A 20752-nucleotide genomic window follows, 5' to 3' on the forward strand; every position below is an offset into this window, starting at 1 on the left:
TCTACAGCATATGGCTGGCTATAGCTCACATTATTTTATGCATTCCTGTTAAAGGTGCTTCCCCACTCTTAACTGCCCACTTTTAAAGTGACAGTACCTATGTTTATGAGATTGCATTAAATGTGAAGTAATCTGAGTTAAACATATGTTTTTTTTTTAATTTGCTGTATACCATTAGTGCGGTTGTATTTTCGAATGTTGAAGGTCAAAAGGCGAGTGTAATTTTTTTAATAACGGCTGTTAAAGTGTTTTTGTCAAGAGACATTTATGAAAGAAATCCCGGGTATCAGCACTTTGGAAAGTTTCTCAGCACAGAAACTTTGTATTTTTTTTAGGTTTTTAGTGTGTGTGTGTGTGTGTGTGTGAGAGAGAGAGAGAGAGAGAGAGAGAGAGAGAGAGAAGAGGATGCTGATGAAGGAATGACTGCTATATCATTGCTATAACATAAGGGATAACAGGAAATTGTATCACAGACATTCCACACCATAAAATCTAACTATAAACCATTAAACAGCTTGACATGTCATTCATTAATAATTGAAACACTCTAATCTTTGGAGAATTTCTAGGTTTTAAGTAGAAAACCAATCCAGTCCATACTGTTACTGTTAATATATTTCAAATTATTTTGAAAGCATTTACTTTTCCCTGGGATCCTGGATTCTTCATCTTTGGCCTAATTTATACAGAAATCTCTAGGTTTTTTTGTGTGTGTAGTTTTTTGAATGAAATGCTTGGAAATGGAAGTCCTAGCCCTTGGTAATATCAAGATAAAAACCATACATATTACAGAGTACATAAAAAAATGTCTTTATTTATGTATATCATTCAAATATACAAAACTCATATCCAAATCCCTTTAACAGATTCCAAGCTCCATAGCTTACAGGATATTCTGAATATGTTTTTAAATGCTATTAGATGACTCAAACAAAGCATATGATGCTTCAATAATTTCTTCTACAACTATTTCAAACATAAGCACATATTCAGTGCTTTATCTCTGTCTCCTGCTTGTGTATTCTAGCTTACTACTGCACTGTTCTGATGTCCCGCTCTCACAGGTTGCCAAGAGTGCTTTCCAACCAAGCTCATTTTACTCCTAACAGTACAGAATTACTGAGGCATGTAGCATCATTTCTCTATTCAGAGAGAATAAGCGTGCCAAGGTGGCTTGTGTTTGCCAAACAGAAAACAGGAATATAAAGCTAGAGAAACAACACACTTTATCCAGAACACAAAAAAAAAGTAATAAATGTGATCAGGCTTTGTAGATGCTTAAGAATGGAGACACAATGGAGGTGTTTGGTCTGTGAAAGCAGCCAGTTCAGGATAAGGGTTAAACAGAATAGAGTGTATGAATAGAGTGAGATGCACATTTTTATTTTCCGTTACATTTTATTATAATAGAGAATTGTGAGGAAATTTTATTACCTTTAATGAATCTTTATTAACTCAAATCACTTTCTGGAGATTATTATGTGTAATAGCAGGTAATCTTGGGTGGTTGTTAAATGGGAGTAAACTGTGGGCCTATAGAAACATGGAAATACTGTTTGTTAACAAGCAATAGGCGATTGTTTTTGTGTTAATTACTTGACAATATCATTCACAGTAAAAATAAATTTTGGGAAAGAAATTAGGATGTATAAAAGAAAAAGATATCCACAGTTGAATTGATAGATTCACAGAAACTGGCCAGATGAAGACTGGATAAACATTGCCTGGTGTTTTTCCAAACTACTCTATTCTGACTGTGCCAACTGTGGCCTCAGATACTTGTTCTTTGGCTGACATGATTGGAACCAGATGTGTTCCTCTGCTGTGTAGCTCATTCTCCTCAAGGTTTGATATATTGTACATTCTGAGTTGCTTTTCAACTCACCACATTTATAAAGAGTGATTTTTTGAGTTACTTTAGACTTGTTCTCAGCTTTGGCCAGTTTTCCCTGAACTCTTTCATTAACAAGAAATTTCTGCCTTGTTACTGGATGTTTTCTGGTTTTTATTGTTATTCTGTGCAAAATCTAGAGACTGCAGTGTGTGCTTCTGGCAGTAACAACCTTGCCACAGTCAAAGTCACTGAGATGTCTGATGTTTGGTGCTACCCTTGAACTGAAGCTCTTGACTTGCATCTGCATGATGTAATAAACATTGTACTCCTGCCACCTGATTGACTGACTGGATAAATGTATGAATGAGCAGGCACACAGACATTCCTTTTAAAGTGGCCAATGAATATATACTACAGCTCTGGAAAAAAATAAGAGACCACTGCAAAATAATCAGTTTCCTAGGTTTTTTTTCTACACGTGCATGTATTGGTGAGATGAACAGTTTTGTTTCATTTTTTTTTGTGAACTGCTGACAATATTTCTAAATGATAATGTAGATGATAAAGACAAATTACACGCAGCACAAATATACTTCAGTTATATGGTTAAAAAAAACACTGTATATATTGTATCTTCCAATACATCCCATAATGTTACTTTACTATATAGATAATATAGAGATCATTTTTATTATTTCACTATGATACATATTTCCTCTTAGGACTACAAATATGAATCCATTTTCTCCAGCTATGTGCAAAGTCACATATTAATCAAACCTCTGACATCTCAATTTCCATTTATAATGCAATATTGTATTTCACAGCCATCTGATATTGTGGTGAGGTGAACTAAAATAAATCTGTCAACACGTGTCTGAATAACAGCACCTCAGTAACATTGCCCTTGGATTTAATTATCTCATATAACAGGAAACATACCTAGCTATTAAAATCAGGCAAAAACAAGTACCCTATAGTATACTATAAGAGATTGTTTGCTGGAAATGGAGAGAAATGTCAGTGACAGGAGAACGAATCGGGTCTCAGGTAGAAGGATATTCTTATGCTGAGTTATCATTTAATCACACTTTACACATTTTGCATACAGTATGTGATATCTGGAGGTAGAGTGAACTCCATTTATATCATCGGGGCATGATTTACTTCTAATGAGCTCTGAGATATGTCTGAGGTATGTCTGAGGTAGCACTTAGGTTTATGAACCACGGTAATTATACCACATTGGATACTTCACATAAACATTACAAACTTGTTTAATTGTTTATTAACCTTTATAACTATCTGTGTGGAAGGAGTCTCCAGTGACAACACTTTGTATCTGGAAAGGAAAGGTACAGCAGTAGCTTTAGGTTAAGTGTTCAGAATAAAGGATGTCATGGTTTCTCAGTAACCTAACAGCACCAGAAAGCAAATATTGTTTTATATTGGTTTCACATTTAATGAAAGTACAATTCAATTCAATTCAGTTTATTTGTATAGCACTTTTAACAATGTACATTGTCTCAAAGCAGCTTTGCAGAAGTATAGAAACATACTATTATTTTCTATTTATCCCTAACATTTATCCCTAATGAGCAAGCCTGAGGTGACGGTGACAATGAAAAACTCCCTGAGATGATAAAGTACGGATAATGCATAATGTACAGTATGTGTCAGGGTCATGCTGAATTGGTGCTGGACTACATTACCCATTAGAACCTGTGTGCCACATGACCTGGACACATGCCTCACTAGCACCCACAGCTGCTCTGTGTTTCCCTGAATGTATTAATGTCCTAAAATGTATTGATGAGCATATTGAAGCACTGAAGTCATGTGTAGCAGATGCTTTTAATTTTAACTGTGCCACTTTGCCCTAAAACCCCAGAAAAACTGGGACAAAAAATACACGGCTGACCCGTCATGCACTGTGTATTCTGACACCTTCCTATCAGAACCAGCATTAACTTCGTCAGCAATTTGAGCAACAGTAGGATCAGATCACGCAGGCCAGCCTTTGTTCCCCTTGTGCATCAATGAGCCTTCGCTGCCCATGACCCTGTTGCCGGTTCACCACTATTCCTTCCTTGGACCACTTTTGATAGATACTGACCACTGCAGACCGGGAACACCCCACAAGAGCTGCAGTTTTGGAGATGCTCTGATCCAGTCGTCTAGCCATCACAATTTAGCTCTTGTCAAACTCGCTCAAATCCTTAAGCTTGCTGCTTGTAACACATCAAAATGTTCACTTGCTGTCTAATATATCCCACCCACTAACAGGTGCCATGATGAGGAGATAATCAGTGTTATTCACTTCACCTGTCAGTGTTCATAATGTTATGCCTGATCAGTGTATACTGGACCTTTGCAGATAAGATTGGATACCTCTGGTCTAATATATATTGCAATAAAATATTTAGTACTTATCAAAATCTTGCATTTTGTTAAATGAATTGCAAACACCAGACAAAGGAATACGAGTAAATGAAATATGAATGTTTCAGAAGAACACAGTAGTCAGACTCTGTATTTCTTTTACTTTTTATCCCTCACAGGCAACTAAACTCAAAAGCCAGCTGCACAGTTTAGAGAGACTGCTTTCCAACTACGACTGCAGGAGCTTCAGGCACCGAATCTACGTGCGTCCGAATCACGTGCGCCAGCATCACAGGCTCGATAATCACTTGCATCAGCATCAAGGCGAGGATTACTTACCTAACGCGCTGGAGGATTTTCTGGCCATCCAAGGTAAAAGAAGTTCATGGAGTTAAAGGAGAAATTGCTGTCATATTTTAAAGTAAGGCAAAAATATATACAAGGTTTTTAAGTCATCCAAGGAGGAAATCTCCTAGATACATTAGATACATTAATTAAAGAAAGATTAAAACTTAAATGTCAATTTCTCACAGATTTGCTTTTTACAAAAAAAGCTAACAGCTAAGCTAAGCTTTAACAGCCTCAGTGTAACTATTATTATTATTATTATTATTATTATTATTATTATTACTATATTTTTGTACAGAGGCACGGGAAGCTTTCATCAGCCAGTTCACACAGCTGGAAACATCTGCACAAGCCCTACAGCTCCAGCTGCATGACTTTGCCAGCATAACAAATTGCAGCCTCCTGAAGCAAGAAGGAAGCCCAAGCAGCGAGGAAGAGAACACGACACCAAAGGCAACAAACGAGTGCCGAGCTCTCCTGGACACGTTTGCTGCTGTCACAGAAACACAGGCACAGCTTCAGAAGATGACCTCGGAGCTTAACAGTCTAGTAAGCGTGCACAGTGTGTTAAGCCTACACGCTACATACTAATACATATCCAATGTTCCAGCACCTTCCCAAAGCCTATGGTGTTTAAAATTCAAAATGAATATACGTTAAAGTAAAACTTGAAGTAAAATTTGAGTCATTTAAGACAAATGGCACAATTTAAAGTTAATAAGATGAGGAAAAACAGTGAGAAAAGATTAAAGAGAGCAATTAAAATAGACATATTGGGCATATTGAGTAAGCACAATATGTCCAATATGTCTCTTTTAATAGCTCTTAGAACAGAATACATTTAATAAGAAGTCAAAAATGTAAATACAAGCAGGGCTAAACCATCTATCATTCATCTAAAAATCCTGAGCATGGTTTATCAAGCATTCAGAGCTGTAGGAAGGTGGGTTGTAAGCCAGATCTGTCCCAAATCCAGCCCCAGGCTGATACGCTGCTTCTTTAATAGATCGTATGTTCAGTGGACTCCCAGCCAACACACTGCAATATTTTCTTTCACATAAAGGTGGCAGCAGACTGTGTTAGCTACAATGCATCAGCCATTTTTGTTTCCACAGAACTATACCTGCAAATTAATCAACATGTCAGTCCAGGATTTGGCAGAGTTTGTTCAATATTTGTGACGCAGCATGTGGAGATTTTTGTGCATTTTTAAATGGATAACTACTTGCACTGGTGAAATTGCAAGCACAGGATTCCTCTTTTAAACTCCCGCCACTGAAGATGCCTATGTAACTCCTGTCTATGATAGCTGTTCAATAATCGTGAATCAATGAGGGCTTTGGCTGAATGCATGTTGTAATAATGTTATATGACACGTCTTGGCCCACATCTGTGGAAAATCTGCAGTAATTTTGAAAAATCGGAATCTCCTCAGGATATCACAGAATTTGCTTGGTTAACGGTGAGAAGAGGTGATTTTAAAATATCTGGAGGGCACTAAACATGGAAAGCCTTTAAGGAATTCTTAATATAAACCTTCACTAAATCCAATTCCTTTTGGACTTTTTTAGGCACTTCAAAAAAAATTATTTGTTAGCCACTTAAAGTAATCAATGAATGAACCAGGGATAGTGTAGTAATGCTTAAATAGGTGATGTTCCCTATTTCTTGTATACAAGAAATCTGACAGTGGGATTTTGAACAAGTTACTGACTCTCTATTACATAAACAAAGTCACAGAGTGTGTGGTAATGTGAAATTTATGCTGAGGTTCTTTTGTGAAAGCAGTTAGTGATATTCTGCTACTAAGATTTACTCTGATAACACAGGCATAACTTTAAAACCACTGACACGTGAAGTGAATAATATTGACTATCTAATTACATGCATTAAGCATGCATTAAGCAGCAAATGAACAGTCAGTTCTCGAGGTTGATGTGTTGGAAGCAGGAACAATGGTTAAGTAAAATGATCTAGGACAACAGGTGAACCAGCACTGATGTATGTGGTGAGTGAAGGCTAGCCCATCTGGTCCGGGTCCACAGAAGAGCTACTAGCACAAATTGCTGAAAAAGTTATTGTTGGCTATGAGAGAATGGTGTCAGACTAAACAATGCATCACAGCATGCTGTATATGGTGGTGTTTAGCTGCAGACCGGTCAGAGTGCCCATGCTGAACCTTTGACCACTGCCAAAAGCACCTACAATAGAAGGTGGACTGGTCTGATGAATCAAGAGTTTTTTTTACATCATGTGGACATCCAGGTGTGTGTGCATGGCTTGCCTGGGGAAGAGATGACACCAAGGTGACCTATGGGAATAAGACAAGCTAGCAGAGGCAGTGTGATGCTCTGGGAAACCTTAGGTCTAACACCTACTTAAATACTTTTGCAGAACAATACCTCCCTTCATGGCAACCATATTTCTGATGGATTATGGATGGATACTGTATGTAGCCCCCTATTTTGTCTGTTAAATATATGGTGAATATATTATGGCTTACTTAGGCTTAATGCCACAAATAGTCCTTTTTAATCCAATTAGTCTATGTGTGTGTGTCTTATGTCTGTGCACACATTAGTGTGCACAGACATAATGTGTTTTAATGTGGTCGTGTGGTGTATTTGTTTGAACATTATGTACCCATTTTGTGTCATCAGATTAGTCTCAAAAGAAAATACAGCCACATTTATAAAGGATAAGTTGGCCGCTTTAACTCAGTTCATATGTTATGGACATATTAATTAATGTGTCATGAAACCGAATTTTCGCTTTTAGATGCATTAGCTCTGATTAAGATTTCCTGGCCGAGCTCCAATATGCAGTCTGTGCAGGCTTTATAGAAGTGTGGACAATTTATATGAACCATTTTTTCATAAAGTTATGGCTGTATGCAATTACAGATTCATAAATTCACAAATTCTCACTAGTATGTAATTGCATCTGCACACATGAATAACCTACGCACAAATATTTTAATTCTGAGGTCTGAAAACTCATACGCATAATTTCCATATAAATTCCTGACTCTACGTCCTCAACATTGAATACAGCTCTTAATGATCCTATGTGGTTTGAATGTGAAGTGTAATATCCATGTTGACTTCTCTCCTCCTGTCTCAGGTAATCCCATTCATTATCCCCAAAGGACCGACAGAGTGGAACGCCTTTGTGAACGAATCAGAAGCTTTGGTGAAAAGGTGGGTTGGGAAATTAAACTGCAGTCCTGTCAGCTCATTAGGTGTCTACCAGTCATGCAAGAGGGTAATGTAGAAAAATGAATTGTGTGCCTTGGAGTAATGAAGTCGATAAAGGAGCTTAAAACTGGTGACTTCACAAAGGGCCACGAAGTGCTAAATAGGAGGTTGAAGAATCTTAACCATGCGTAGTTTTCCGACAGCAATTTGAATCAAATGGCTCGAGAGTGAACAGGGTGTCATGTTCTTAGCTGATTAAGTTAAACCAGTGTTAGAAGTGTCTAATATAAGATTCTGCAAGAGTCTCCTGAAGGTTAATTGACAGTTATGATCATGGTTTCATTTATTTAGCAGTGGTGCAGAGGGTACTGTTGCTTTCTCACACTTCCAGGGCCCTGGGTTTGATCTTGAGCCCAGGTTTCACATGTTTTTATTGTGTTCTCATGGGTTGCCTCCTGGATCTGTCCAAAAACATGCTGATTGGACATGCAGAGATATTAAATATCCATCAGTGTGAATGAGTGCTGCAGTAAACTGGCATCCTGTTAAATCCCATCACTTGGCTAGATGAATACACTCCGGATCTACAACCCTGACAAGAATAAAGTAACCAGCCTGGAGCATTTATTTAGCACCTTTTTACAGTTCATATTTACAATTTACAATTTATAAAGAAAAAAAACAAACTGCACAGTGAAATTCTTTCTTCACATGTTCCATCGTTGGAGGGTTGGGGTCAGAGCACAGGGTCAGCCATGATACAGAGCCCGTATGCTCAAGGGCCCAGTGGTTTCAGCTTGGCAGTGTTGGGGCTTGAACCCCAATCTTCCTATCCACAACCCAGAGCCTTAATCACTTGAGCTACCACTGACCAGACACACAAGACATTGAAATGACAACTCAAAAGGATCATCTGTATAACATCTGTATAGCAAATATAAATACATTGTTCAGAATAAATAACAACTGGAACGAGGAAAAGTCTAATAATACATCCTGGAAAGCACAAACGTTAAGCATGTGGGACAAGAATTAAAAAATAAAATAACATAGTGATAGAGATTAGCTAAAGATATAAGCATTTGGAATATCACAATTAACTGCCTGATGTTAAAACCCATTTCTGTTGTTTTTTATTCTTACAGTCAAAAAGAAATGGCTGCTCATATTGAAGGGCTAGCAGGAGAGGTTTTAAAAGCATCTAACAAAACTTATTCCATATTGCTGGATCTACTGAAGGATAACTCCACAGAGCGCCATTTACAGGAGCTTACTGAGCGGTGAGTAATGATGCGTGTACATCGTATAAAAGCTGAAACGTTATGGGAATATTTTACTGGTGCCTAGAGTGAGAATAGGGAGTCCACTGCAAGCAGACTGTTTTAATAAGCTGATATCTCCAATGACACTAAATACTCAAGATTATAATATTTGCATATTGAATTTGTTTTTTTAACAGATTCTTGGATTAGGTTGAATTACATTAAATAAAGTTGACCTTGTCAACGCATAGGTCTTGATTTACTGACCTTTGTATGTATAAAGGCATACCAGAAAAAAACTTTTACTAACAGCATCTACATGGCATTGTGTCTTTCAAATGAGCAAAATATCTTTACTGGTTTCCAGATTTGTCTTACTGAATATTCAAACTGTGAAAGAAAACCGGACAGTGTCTGTCTGGAGAGATTCATTAATAGCAGAGTGATTTCCTAATGCTGAAATTGACTTTTGGAGTGGCATTTGTGGAGGCTTGTTGCCAACAACAACAACAAATTTTAGTTTTGTAATTTAAGTATGAATATTAAACTTAATATTACTAGATATATAGATAGATAATCTCACCTCTGATGCCAGCAGTATTCAAATTGAGCCAATTGAATATATCTTTATGTCTCACTGCCTTTATATTTGATATTTATATTTGATTACTTTATGTCTCATTGTGTGTGTGTGTGTGTGTGTGTGGGAAGCGTTTATAATTAATGGTGATTTATTCAGCTGTCTGGCATGGAAGTCTGCAGTTATGTCTCAGATCACACTTAAAAGACGAAATCCACATTAAATGTCTAGTTCTTTGTAAATCAACATCACACCCAATAATGGCATGTAACGATGTGTAGTTTTTGTCATCCCTCGGCTGTTCCCTGTTCAGGGTCACCACAGTGGATCATCCGATCCGCATGTTTGATTTTGGCACAGGTTTTACACCAAATGCCCTTCATGACCAACCCTGCCATTTTATCTGGGCCATTTTCACAGAAGCTGATACCTGTTTCCTGTTTCTCCAATCAGGATATTAAAAGCTAAAAATAAAAGTTACAACAAAAAAAGTCTGTACAGGGACAAACTAGAGGGAACAATTAGAAATAATAAAAAGAGTATTTAAAAAAACTTACTAAAAATAGCGGAAGTTGGATATCAACTACACTACAAACTTAAATTGGCCAAAAAAGATTACAGAGCTGTGAAAGATAATGATACCTGCTCAGGCACAGGATGGTAGACCGGTTCAAGACCAATTCTAAAAGATCAAGACCAAGTATTTTTCTCCGTGATGTGAAAGCTCAAGACAAGCCATTATTTATAGTGGTTTTTCCAATATAAATAAGATAAAAATAATAATAAAAAAAAAGACTGTAAACAGTGTACAGTGTGTAACGTGAGATTACAAATAGCCAGCATTAATTCTTAACCCCCGGGTAAAGCAGGAGCAGTGTGAAATGCCAAACAGTGAAACCCAGGATGCTGTTTACACTGACCTAGGGGAAGTATTTCAAGTGGAAAGGGCTCTTAGGTGTGCTTGAATACAAAGTGTTCTGTGTGTCTTCATTTTGTTTTGTTCTAGAGAATGAAGATGTCATGGTGATTGTATGTGCATGTGTGTGTCAGATTGTCAGACATGCAGCAGCTGAAGGAGAATCTCACACGGCAGGCGAATAAGACCCGTGCTGCCTACCTGTCAGTGGAGGAACAGAACAAAAAAGCAGAGGCCATTTTACAAAATGTTACCTCCACTCTCCCCAAACAGCACAAGGACATAAATAACAACCCCCTGAACACCACCTCAGCTGAGCAGCTCAGTGAAGCAGATAATACAATAACACGGGATACGCAGCTGATCCAGGTCTACACACCACTCACTTTTGAAGTCCAAAATACACAACACGTTAATTAATTAATCACACTAATAGGCGTGCTGAATTATGAGCTGTACACGCATGCAATATTAATAAAAGCCCTTTAACTGAGGCAGGCATAGAGGAATAGATCATTAAAGGCTTACAGAAATATGGTGTTTCTAGCAAGCGATGGAAAGTTCAGTTAATTTCACAGAGCCGAGAGAAAAATTGTAGACATTATACATATCGATCCTCAGAACCAGATGATGATGATGCAAGGATCTGTTAGGATTTTTTTTCCCATTCTCTAACTTAATAAACTAATCATTAGAATGCCTTCCAAACATAATGTGTTTAACAATGTCATAAAGAAAGATGCTAATCATTTTTAAGCCTGAAAATGCAACCATTTTTATTTCAGAGTCTAGACCTGGCTAACAGGACGGCTGAGCTGGATTTGCTGATCCAGTCCAAGGAGCAATTGCTAAATAAAACCAGGGAGAAGTTTCAATCACGGCTGGAAAACGTTCACAACCATTTAAACACCACTGAAGAGTTCAAGCAGGTGAGTCCAGAAAAGTTATATAGTTTGTAGTAACGTCAAATGGCACTTGATCGCTTATGTACACTTTTATGAATATAAAATTACACTTTTATTTTTTGACTTATCAAAAAAGGTATCTTGACACTGAAATGTCCTTTTTGTAAATTGACAAACACTGTATTTAATTCGAACGGTAAGGCTTACATTGGGGGAACAGTGACTTAAGAGCACCTAGGTTTAGTTGTAGTAGTATTTATATAGATACATAGAGAGAGAGAGAGAGAGAGAGAGAGAGAGAGAGAGAAATAGATAGCTATCCCCTAAAGGTTGTCATTGCTGTTCTTCATTGTTGATATTGTGTCTCTTTTTCATTTCTTAATATTATATTATCTCTGTTTTTGTCTTTGTAAAGCTGACAGCGCTTACCCAGGGGCTCAGAGAGAAAGCCCTTGCTTCAGTAGTGGAAGGAAAGAAGATTGAATCTGAGGCATTCTCTCTCCATAGACAAATAGAAGGTAAAGCTTTTAACCATAGAGTCATCACACAAATCACTTATTTATTTATTTATTTATTTATTTATTTATTTTTTTAGTTTGTTTGTTTGTTTGTTTGTTTGTTTGTTTGAATCCATCACAACACCTTAAGGTATTCTTAGTCATAGCATAATGCCCAGTAGTCTCTGGGTTTATCAAAAGAAGTATACAAGAAAAAAATGATGAATTGCAGCAAAATTGAAGTGGAAAGTGGAAAACAAAGAAATATAAATAAAATAGAATAGAATAGAAAGACAAGATTTGAATAGGCTTTATAAAAAACAGTAGGATTGTACAGCTAATAGAATTGAACAAGTAAATATATCAAAAATATATATAAATTGATAAAATCGAACTGTGTGCATTGTACAGAGAAAGAAATACTATGTTCCATGATAGATCATAAAAATATAGTACAGTATAAATAAAGTTGAGCAGAAGGGAAACTGCAGGATAAACAGTCGGGTATGTAAAGACAACTGAGATAGAAGTGCAAATGCGGGATTGAATGTAAAGTATAACAAAATACAGTTAAGGAATAAAGTAGGATGTGGCATGCTGTTACTGGAAGAAAATCAAAGACTCCAAAGATACCCATAAGATCACATGACCACATCACACACCACAAATAAGCACCTGAATCATGTTTATTATATAATTAGCAGCTTAGTTTTGTGTAGCACTCAGGGTCAAGCTCCTGCTGCTGTTTGTCTTTTGGTACGGGTGCAATGTTACTATGCAAATCTCGTTCTTGTTCTTTATCCTAGTTTGCATATTCTTTAATGGCACTTTATTCTCTCTGCGCCTTCATTCGCTCCGACCCCGAATCCAGTTGTGACAGTAGCAGTAGTGTGATGAAGCCCAGCATGAAGTGGAGTTTCTGTTGCCACCCTAAAGATGTTTTTCCCCTAATAACAGCTGGCTTTATTTAGCTTACATTACAGCCAACTCTGATAATTTTCTCGTTTATTAAAGAACGACATCTCATACATTTTATCCCTTTATGAGTCCATAAAGAATCAGTATCAACCTTATGGCCAAGTATTGTGGGTTTTACATGGACAAGGAAATTGTGGTGTATTGGTGCTTAGGAATGTAAAGCAAGGGTGAAAATATCTGCGAATAAATATAAAAAATATCACTGAAAATTCTAGGAAACAATAACTGTATTAACAAAAGGAAACATTAACTGTATAACAGTGCAGTATAAAAGTGAACCAGTGCAAACACTAATTTACAAATGCTACATTCAATGCAGATGGACACTGTAAAGTTGAAACTAGTTCCTGTTGCAGCTACAGCATAAACATATTAGTCGCTCACTCCCCAGCTTAGAAACTTTAAAATCCCTCTATGCTGTTAAAAAAGGTATAGTTTTACCTCTAACTGGTGACTTTTTCCAAACATTTTGAATAAACATTTGAACAAGGAATGTCCTCTTATCATTTCAATAGTAACAACTTACACAGTGTCAAAAAAGAGAGACTGTGGATATGGAAATGCAGGTAAGGCAGTTTTAATGAGAAGACTGCGGAAAGATCCGGAACATGAGGCAAAGGCAATGTAAAAAAAAAAAAAAAACAGGTAAGGGTCAGGTGATCAGCAAATAGTAGCAATGGGACTAGGCAAAGTCAAAGCAGGCAATCAAACACATAACAGATGCTTGGTAACATCAGAAGTGTAAACTGAGTTAATACTTCACGATGAACTGGGTGAAAGAAAGTCCTTTTGTTCTGTGATTACTGTGTGAAATGGTGTGTGTGATCAGTAGGAAGACAACTGTATATAGGGAAGTGTGGCCATGTTTGTAGGCTGTGATGCATGTTGGGGATTGGAGTTTACTAAGCCAGCAGACTTGACACACAGGAACTTCATATTAGAACAGATTAAGGGCTAATGGGCTTAAGGGTTGATGTAAAGAAAATGTTTTAAGAAGGATTCTCCAGTTTCAGTGCTTTGTAATATTCAAGAACCACTTTGCATTGTCCCAGATCACAACATTGATTATTTTCCTATAACAGAGCACTCTATGGTTTTATTCCTTAAATGCAGACTAGAAGCTACAGAGCAGATGAGAACATAGCATTAACATAGGATTAATGATTCAAATAGAATAAACAAAAAAGCTGTTATTCTGTCCTCTACAACAGGCTTAGAAAAGGAATGGCCTGCTGTGCGCACACAGACCCAGGCAGCTCTGAAGAGAGAGGGCATTGTGGAGGAGAAGGTCCTGCCAGAGGTGAAGAAGAGGGTGAGGCATGCTGAGAGAGTGCTCAGACCTGCGCTGGAAAATGCGACGCAAGCAAAAGACACAGCTACACAGGCTCAGAAGACAGCTAATTCCATCGCTAAGGTAACTTTGAAATGTTGTCTCATACAAAAGAGGAGGTCCAAAAAATTGTTTGTTGCAATATGCACAAAGATCTCAATGGTTTGTTTGAGAAAGTGGACTTTTTCAAGATCCCACAAATCTAATCATCTTTGCAATTAATAGTTGACTGTTTATTACTATCATTTACAGTTATTATTGCATGGAAAGATATCAAGCAAAACATGATCTAAGCCTCAGCAGGTTTTCATTTCAAATGTTGAGAAGCAGAAGGTCAAGATGACTGTATACTTTCGTCATCCATTTTATTAGGAACACCTGTACACGTGCACAATCTTGCAAATACAGTGAGGGAAAAAATTATTTGATCCCCTGCTGATTTTGTACGTTTGCCCACTGACAAAGAAATCAGTCTGTAATTTTAATGGTAGGTGTATCTGAACAGTGAGAGACAGAATAACAACAAAAAAATCCAGAAAAACACATTTCAAAAAAGTTCTACATTAATTTGCATTTTAAAATGAGTGAAAATAAGTGAAATAAGTATTTGACCCCTTTGCAAAACATGACTTAGTACTTGGTGGCAAACCCTTGTTGGCAATCACAGACGTCAGACATTTCTTGTAGTTGGCCACCAGGTTTGCACACATCTCACATCTCAAGGAATTTGGGCCCACTCCTCTTTGCAGATCCTCTCCAAGTCATTAAGGTTTTGTGGCTGACCGTTCAGCTCCCTCCACAGATTTTCTATGGGATTAAGGTCTGGAGACTGGCTAGGCCACTACAGGACCTTAATGTGCTTCTTTTTGAACCACTCCTTTGTTGCCTTGGCCGTGTGTTTTGGGTCATTGTCATGTCCATTTTCAATGCCCTGGTTGAGGGAAGGAGGTTCTCATCCAAGATTTAACGGTACATGGCCCCGTCCATCGTCCCTTTGATGCGGTGCAGTTGTCCTGTCACCTGGGGATGGTGTACTTGGGGTCATAGGCAGCATTCCTCCTCCTCCAAACACGGTGAGTTGAGTTGATGCCAAAGAGCTGGATTTTGGTCTCATTTGACCACAACACTTTCACCCAGTTCTCCTGTGAATGATTCAGATGTTCACTGGCAAACTTCAGATGAGCCTGTACATGTGCTTTCTTAAGCAGGGGGACCTTGCGGGCGTTACTGGATTTCACGGCGTAGTGGGTTACCAATTGTTTTCTTGGTGACTATGGTCCCAGCTGCCTTGAGATCATTGACAAAATCCTCCAGTGTAATTCTGGGCTGATTCCTCGCCGTTCTCATGATCATTGAAACTCCATGAGGTGAGATCTTGCATGGAGCCCCAGACCGAGGAAGATTGACAGTCCTTTTGTGTTTCTTCCATTTGGGAATAATCGCACCAACTGTTGTCACCTTCTCACCAAGCTGCTTGGCGATGGTCTTGTAGCTCATTCCAGCCTTGTGTAGGTCTACAATCTCGTCCCTGACATCCATGGACAGCTCTCTGGTCTTGGCCATGATGGAGAGTTTGGAATCTGATTGATTGCTTCCTTCTGTGGACAGGTGTCTTTCATACAGTTAACGAGCTGAGATTAAGAGCACTCCCCGAGAGTGCTCCTACTGTAATCTCAGCTCGTTACCTGTATAAAAGACACCTGGGAGCCAGAAATCTTTCTGATTGAAAGGGGATCAAATACTTATTTCACTCATTAAAATGCAAATCAATGTAGAACTTTTCTGAAATGCGTTTTTCTGGATTTTTTTGTTGTTATTCTGCCTCTCACTGTTCAGATACACCTACCATTAAAATTACAGACTGATCATTTCTTTGTCAGTGGGCAAACGTACAAAATCAGCAGGGGATCAAATAATTTTTTCCCTCACTGTATCTAATCATTCAAACATGTGGAAGCAGCACAGCGCATAAGATCATGCAGTTACAGGTCAAACACATCAGAATGGGGGAAAACTGTGATCTCTGTGACTTGGTTGCTGGTACCTGATGGGCTGGTTTTTCTGGTATTTCAGAAACTGCTGCTCTCCTAAGATTTTTACACATGAATGTAAAAAGAAAAAAAAAACATTCTGTGGGCAGGGGACCTGTGGGATGAAACACCTTGTTGCTAGGCTGGTTCCAGCTGACAGAAAGTCTATAGTAACTCTAATAATCACTATTTACATCTATGGTGAGCAGAAAAGTATCTCTGAATGGATAAAACACCAAATCTTGAGGTGGATGAGCTACAACAGCAGAAGAAGAAGAAGTTCTTTCAGCCAAGAACAAATTAGATAGAAAAAGACTGGAAAAAGACCAGGGGATTTTTTTTTTCTAATCTTGAGAAAGTCTCAAGAGAGTCTCTGCTCATGATAGCCTCAAATCCATGTTCTCGGCTGACAGAACAAGGACAATAGAACACAATGTAGTCTTCTGCTGTTGTAGTCCGTGCACCTCCAGGTTTGATGTGCTGTGCATGCTGAGATGCTTTTCTGCTCACCACGGTTGTAAAGAGTGATCTTTTTTTATCTCTTTTATCTCTTACAAAGTGTTTCCATGCACAGAACTGTCACTAAAGCAACTTCTGTTTTTCATATCATTCTGCATAAACTCTAGAGACTGTTCCTTGTACAAATCTAAGGAGATCTACGATTTCTGTAACACAAACTATCCCGTCTTGCACCAACAACCGCACTTTTTCTTCATTACACTCACATTTAATGTGAAGCTCTTGATCCACACGATTGTCTGCTTGCATGAATGTTCCTAATAAAGTAGACAGTAAGTGTATGTGTCCAGTCTTGTTTTCTTTGCCATACTGGATGACTAAAAGAAATCGAAATCCGTATTCTAATCTCTTCTAGGATGCTAAGGCGTCTTTGTCTAAGGGAAAGCAGGCAAAGAAAGTGTCTGCTCAACTAAAGACGGTCGTGAATGCAGCCGTGCAGCAGCTGACAGAGCAGGAGAATTTAGCTGCTCAGGCAGATGTGCAAGACGAGGTAAACGAACCATGTGTTCTGGGACTTGTTTGTATTTCTGTCAACTTAGTAGTGCTTGTAGAACCTTGTTATACATAAAACATGTCCTGATCTGGTTCATTTATTTTATTCCACTGCAGTTTCCCAGTCTTTACTTTGTTGTTGCTGTCAATCAAGAAAACTTTTTATCAGCCAATAGTTATGTTGTAGAATTGCCATGAAACAAGTTCCTGTTACCAATTAGGTTATCTCTCAGGTTTTCTTTTCTCTCTCTCTCTCTCTCTCTCTCTCTCTGTTTCTCTCTCTTTCTCACACACACACTCATAAAGATAGCAACATAATCAATATCAGCTTGTCATGTCAGCCTCATATGATCAAGTTTATCTTTGAAATCTAATAAAACACATCTTAGACATCTTATTTAAAGTGTCTGCCATACATATGTCAGAATGAGCTGTTGCTATAGAAACCATAACGTACTTGTGGGGTTTTTAGGGTTTTTTATGTCCTGGAATTTCCAAACTCTACAAAATTTGTCCAGAATTAATCATTTTCCTCATTAATGCCAACCAATAAAACAGATTTTATCTACTCAAGACAAGCTTGTAGGATGACCATTCAGCTCAGCTGTCATTAGTTATATGTTGTTCTTTTTTTAGTGTCATTTAGGTTTTAAATACATTAGGTTGAAAATATTTAACAGGTTTTGTATTTATGATTTTAAAACCAGGCCGGAAAGTAAGTGAGTAAGGGATTTGTCTGAGCATCGCAGATAATTTGACTCCTGTGTAGACTTGAGAAAATAAAAATGGAAACTATTTACTCTGGAACCATTGTAACCTAAATATTGTATGGACTATAAAATACTTCTGGTGTATAAATTACTTTAATTGGAAATGGAATAGTAGTTTAAGCCACTTTGTGACTTTTTATCCTTTCATGAATTCGCCCCACATTTCTGCTCCACAGCCCGATGTTTCTCTGAAGGGCATGATGGGCAGCATGGAGTTAGCCAAGAGCCAGCTGGAGGGTTTCACACACATGCTAGACGAGCTGCTCGGTAAAATAGGTACGTTCCTAATCCCTTCTTTTACTCCTTGGTTTCTTTTCTTCTGACTTTCCTTTTCAGTAATCAACATTTCTTTTCTTACTTTTACTTAACCTTTCCTTTGCTGAATTATTTTTTGTTATATTCTTCTAATTTACATTTACATTCTACTCGGTTTATCTTTTGAAACACAAAACCTTCCTTGCACCAAACAGAAAGGAATACAGATGTAGAGAAGTACGACCGCGTGCTGAACGAGACAGCTGCCCGTCTTCAAGTCCTCCGGGGAAGTGTGGAGAGCCCGGCACTGAACAGGAAGTTCGAGGTACTTCTTGGAGCTGCTGAGGCTCAAAAGAAACAGCTCGTGGAGCTTGAAAAGAATCTGCAGGACATCCAAGAAGAGCGAGACAGTCTGACTGATATTGCCCAGAATCTACCTAAAACATGCCCAGAGAGGAGCTAAAGAGAAGATAAAATATATATATATTTACATATATATATATATATTTGGCATACTCCTTCTGAAATATGTGATTAAAATATATTAGCTGCATATAAAGGAGGTGTGCTCAATGAGAATTCTTCATGCAGTTCCACATTTAACCACAAATGCACACTATCTAATAAAAATTTGGTTTTGTCTTCATGCAGTCCTACGTTTTGTCCACGAGGTGTCGCCACATATACACGCTCTAATATAAGTCTGGTTTCTGAAATTACATATACACTGCAACCATACAATTTTGAATTACTGCCTATGTATTATAAACCATGATGATGTCCAATAAATCATTTGAACGTCTTTATTATTTTTTAATTCTTTGTGTATTTTATCTATTCAATTTCGCACCATTTGGTCAAAATCTATGGGTCCATAAATATCTACTGGATATCTGTTGGCAGTGTTTTGTGCAAAATTCAGTAAAAATAAAAATTCAGTTTTGTTTGTCTGCAATCATACATTACCTTAAATAAACCGAGCATTTATTTAAATACGTATTTACTTAACAAAACATGTTAAGTAAAAAAAAATTATTTTAATTTAATATTTTATATCTCCATTTTTATTCTTTTTACACTACTCATAACAAAGCGTATTTACTTTCTTTTTTTTTTCGTGAGCCTCAGATTTAAAATCCAGTGTAAATATTATTTTATATATTATTAAATATATTTAAAATAAAAAATAAAAAAGTAGTAAAAACAAACCTCTAAACATCACTTTAACTTCTTGTAAAAATAAAAGTGACTATAACTTCTGCCCTGAGACACTAATAGGGTAAAGAATGTGTAATTTTATTTAATGAAAATAATAAGGAGGAAATTAAGGCTAGCGTTAAATAATGCATAACCACATAATTCATTTAAGAAGTTAATTAGCCATTGTATATCTGCAGTGAATAAATGAAAAGTAGTTCTTATTATGCTGAACGAGTATCTGTCTGTTCTTTGCTGATTTTCTGGATTTGAGACCTAGATTATACAGTATAAACTGTGCTGATGTCACACAGTGCAAACCTTAAAAACTTATAACAAGATAGAATAATATACACACAAACGGGTGATAAAAGAAAGCTAAACTCTGCAATGCTGGGGGGGGCAAAATACTGGTGTAGTTTGTGGGTTACTTGAGAAGGAACAGTCCCTATCCACAGATTAAATGAGTCTGAGATTAAATAAATGCTGTACCATAATATGTACGTTCTTGAACATCTTATGTATTTCCTTTTTCATTTCCTTTTCTACAAATAAATAGAAATAAAAGAATTGCAGCTTACATATTATGCATCCATACACAGCAAATCCATATGCAGGATAGACATTCGACATCAGACCTTAATTTGTACGGTGCTAAATACTTGGCTGTTTATTCTATATGGCTGAAGTATTTTGCCCAAATTAGGAATTTGTTTTGATTTTTAGGCTGTTTTCTTGAGATTCCTCTTTTGGCCGCACGATGGCGTCGGGAGACTAATTCCTGCTGAACAATGACCACTATGGGTATTAAGAATCACTTAACGAATTTGATTCCCGTTTAAAAGAATCGAGTTTGAGAGAGTTGGTTTGATTTATTCACTCAGTCCCATTCATGTCTTAACAGTTTGTAATAGTACTACGAGTCACTTTACGGATTCGATTCACATCTAAACGAACCGAGTTTTTGGTGTCATTTCTTCATTCATCCTCACTCCCGCTATATAAATAGCCATGGACATTACGAATCGATTCTTGTTTAAATGAATCTAGCATAGTAATTTTGCTTAGATTTCGCCCTTAGTAATATCGTGTGGATTATAAATTGACACTATATGGAAGTTGTTATTTTTAATACAATAATTGGCTTTCCGGATATTTCTGTTTGTGCGTTAAATAAGAGACATCCACTACAGTTAACATAAAAATATCAATTTGGCTACTGAAACATTTCCTCTTTTAGCAATTAGCCAAGTCAGAGAC

General features: G+C 37.3%; 1 protein-coding gene across 1 annotated transcript in view; it reads left to right on the forward strand.

Annotated features, from left to right (window-relative positions):
- lamc3 (laminin, gamma 3) overlaps positions 1-19100 on the forward strand; it is a 116311-nt gene extending 97211 nt beyond the window's left edge. The window contains exons 18-28 of the mRNA XM_058383655.1: positions 4396-4588; positions 4863-5113; positions 7688-7764; positions 8907-9041; positions 10654-10888; positions 11305-11448; positions 11840-11942; positions 14111-14313; positions 17134-17268; positions 18217-18316; positions 18511-19100. Of these exons, the coding sequence (XP_058239638.1) occupies positions 4396-4588; positions 4863-5113; positions 7688-7764; positions 8907-9041; positions 10654-10888; positions 11305-11448; positions 11840-11942; positions 14111-14313; positions 17134-17268; positions 18217-18316; positions 18511-18758 (1824 nt within the window). The 3' untranslated portion in view covers positions 18759-19100. The remainder of the gene's footprint in view (positions 1-4395; positions 4589-4862; positions 5114-7687; positions 7765-8906; positions 9042-10653; positions 10889-11304; positions 11449-11839; positions 11943-14110; positions 14314-17133; positions 17269-18216; positions 18317-18510) is intronic.
- Positions 19101-20752: the final 1652 nt, after the last annotated feature.

The sequence above is a fragment of the Hemibagrus wyckioides genome, linkage group LG28 (genome assembly GCF_019097595.1).
Source record: "Hemibagrus wyckioides isolate EC202008001 linkage group LG28, SWU_Hwy_1.0, whole genome shotgun sequence".
Classification (NCBI taxonomy): Eukaryota; Metazoa; Chordata; class Actinopteri; order Siluriformes; family Bagridae; genus Hemibagrus; species Hemibagrus wyckioides.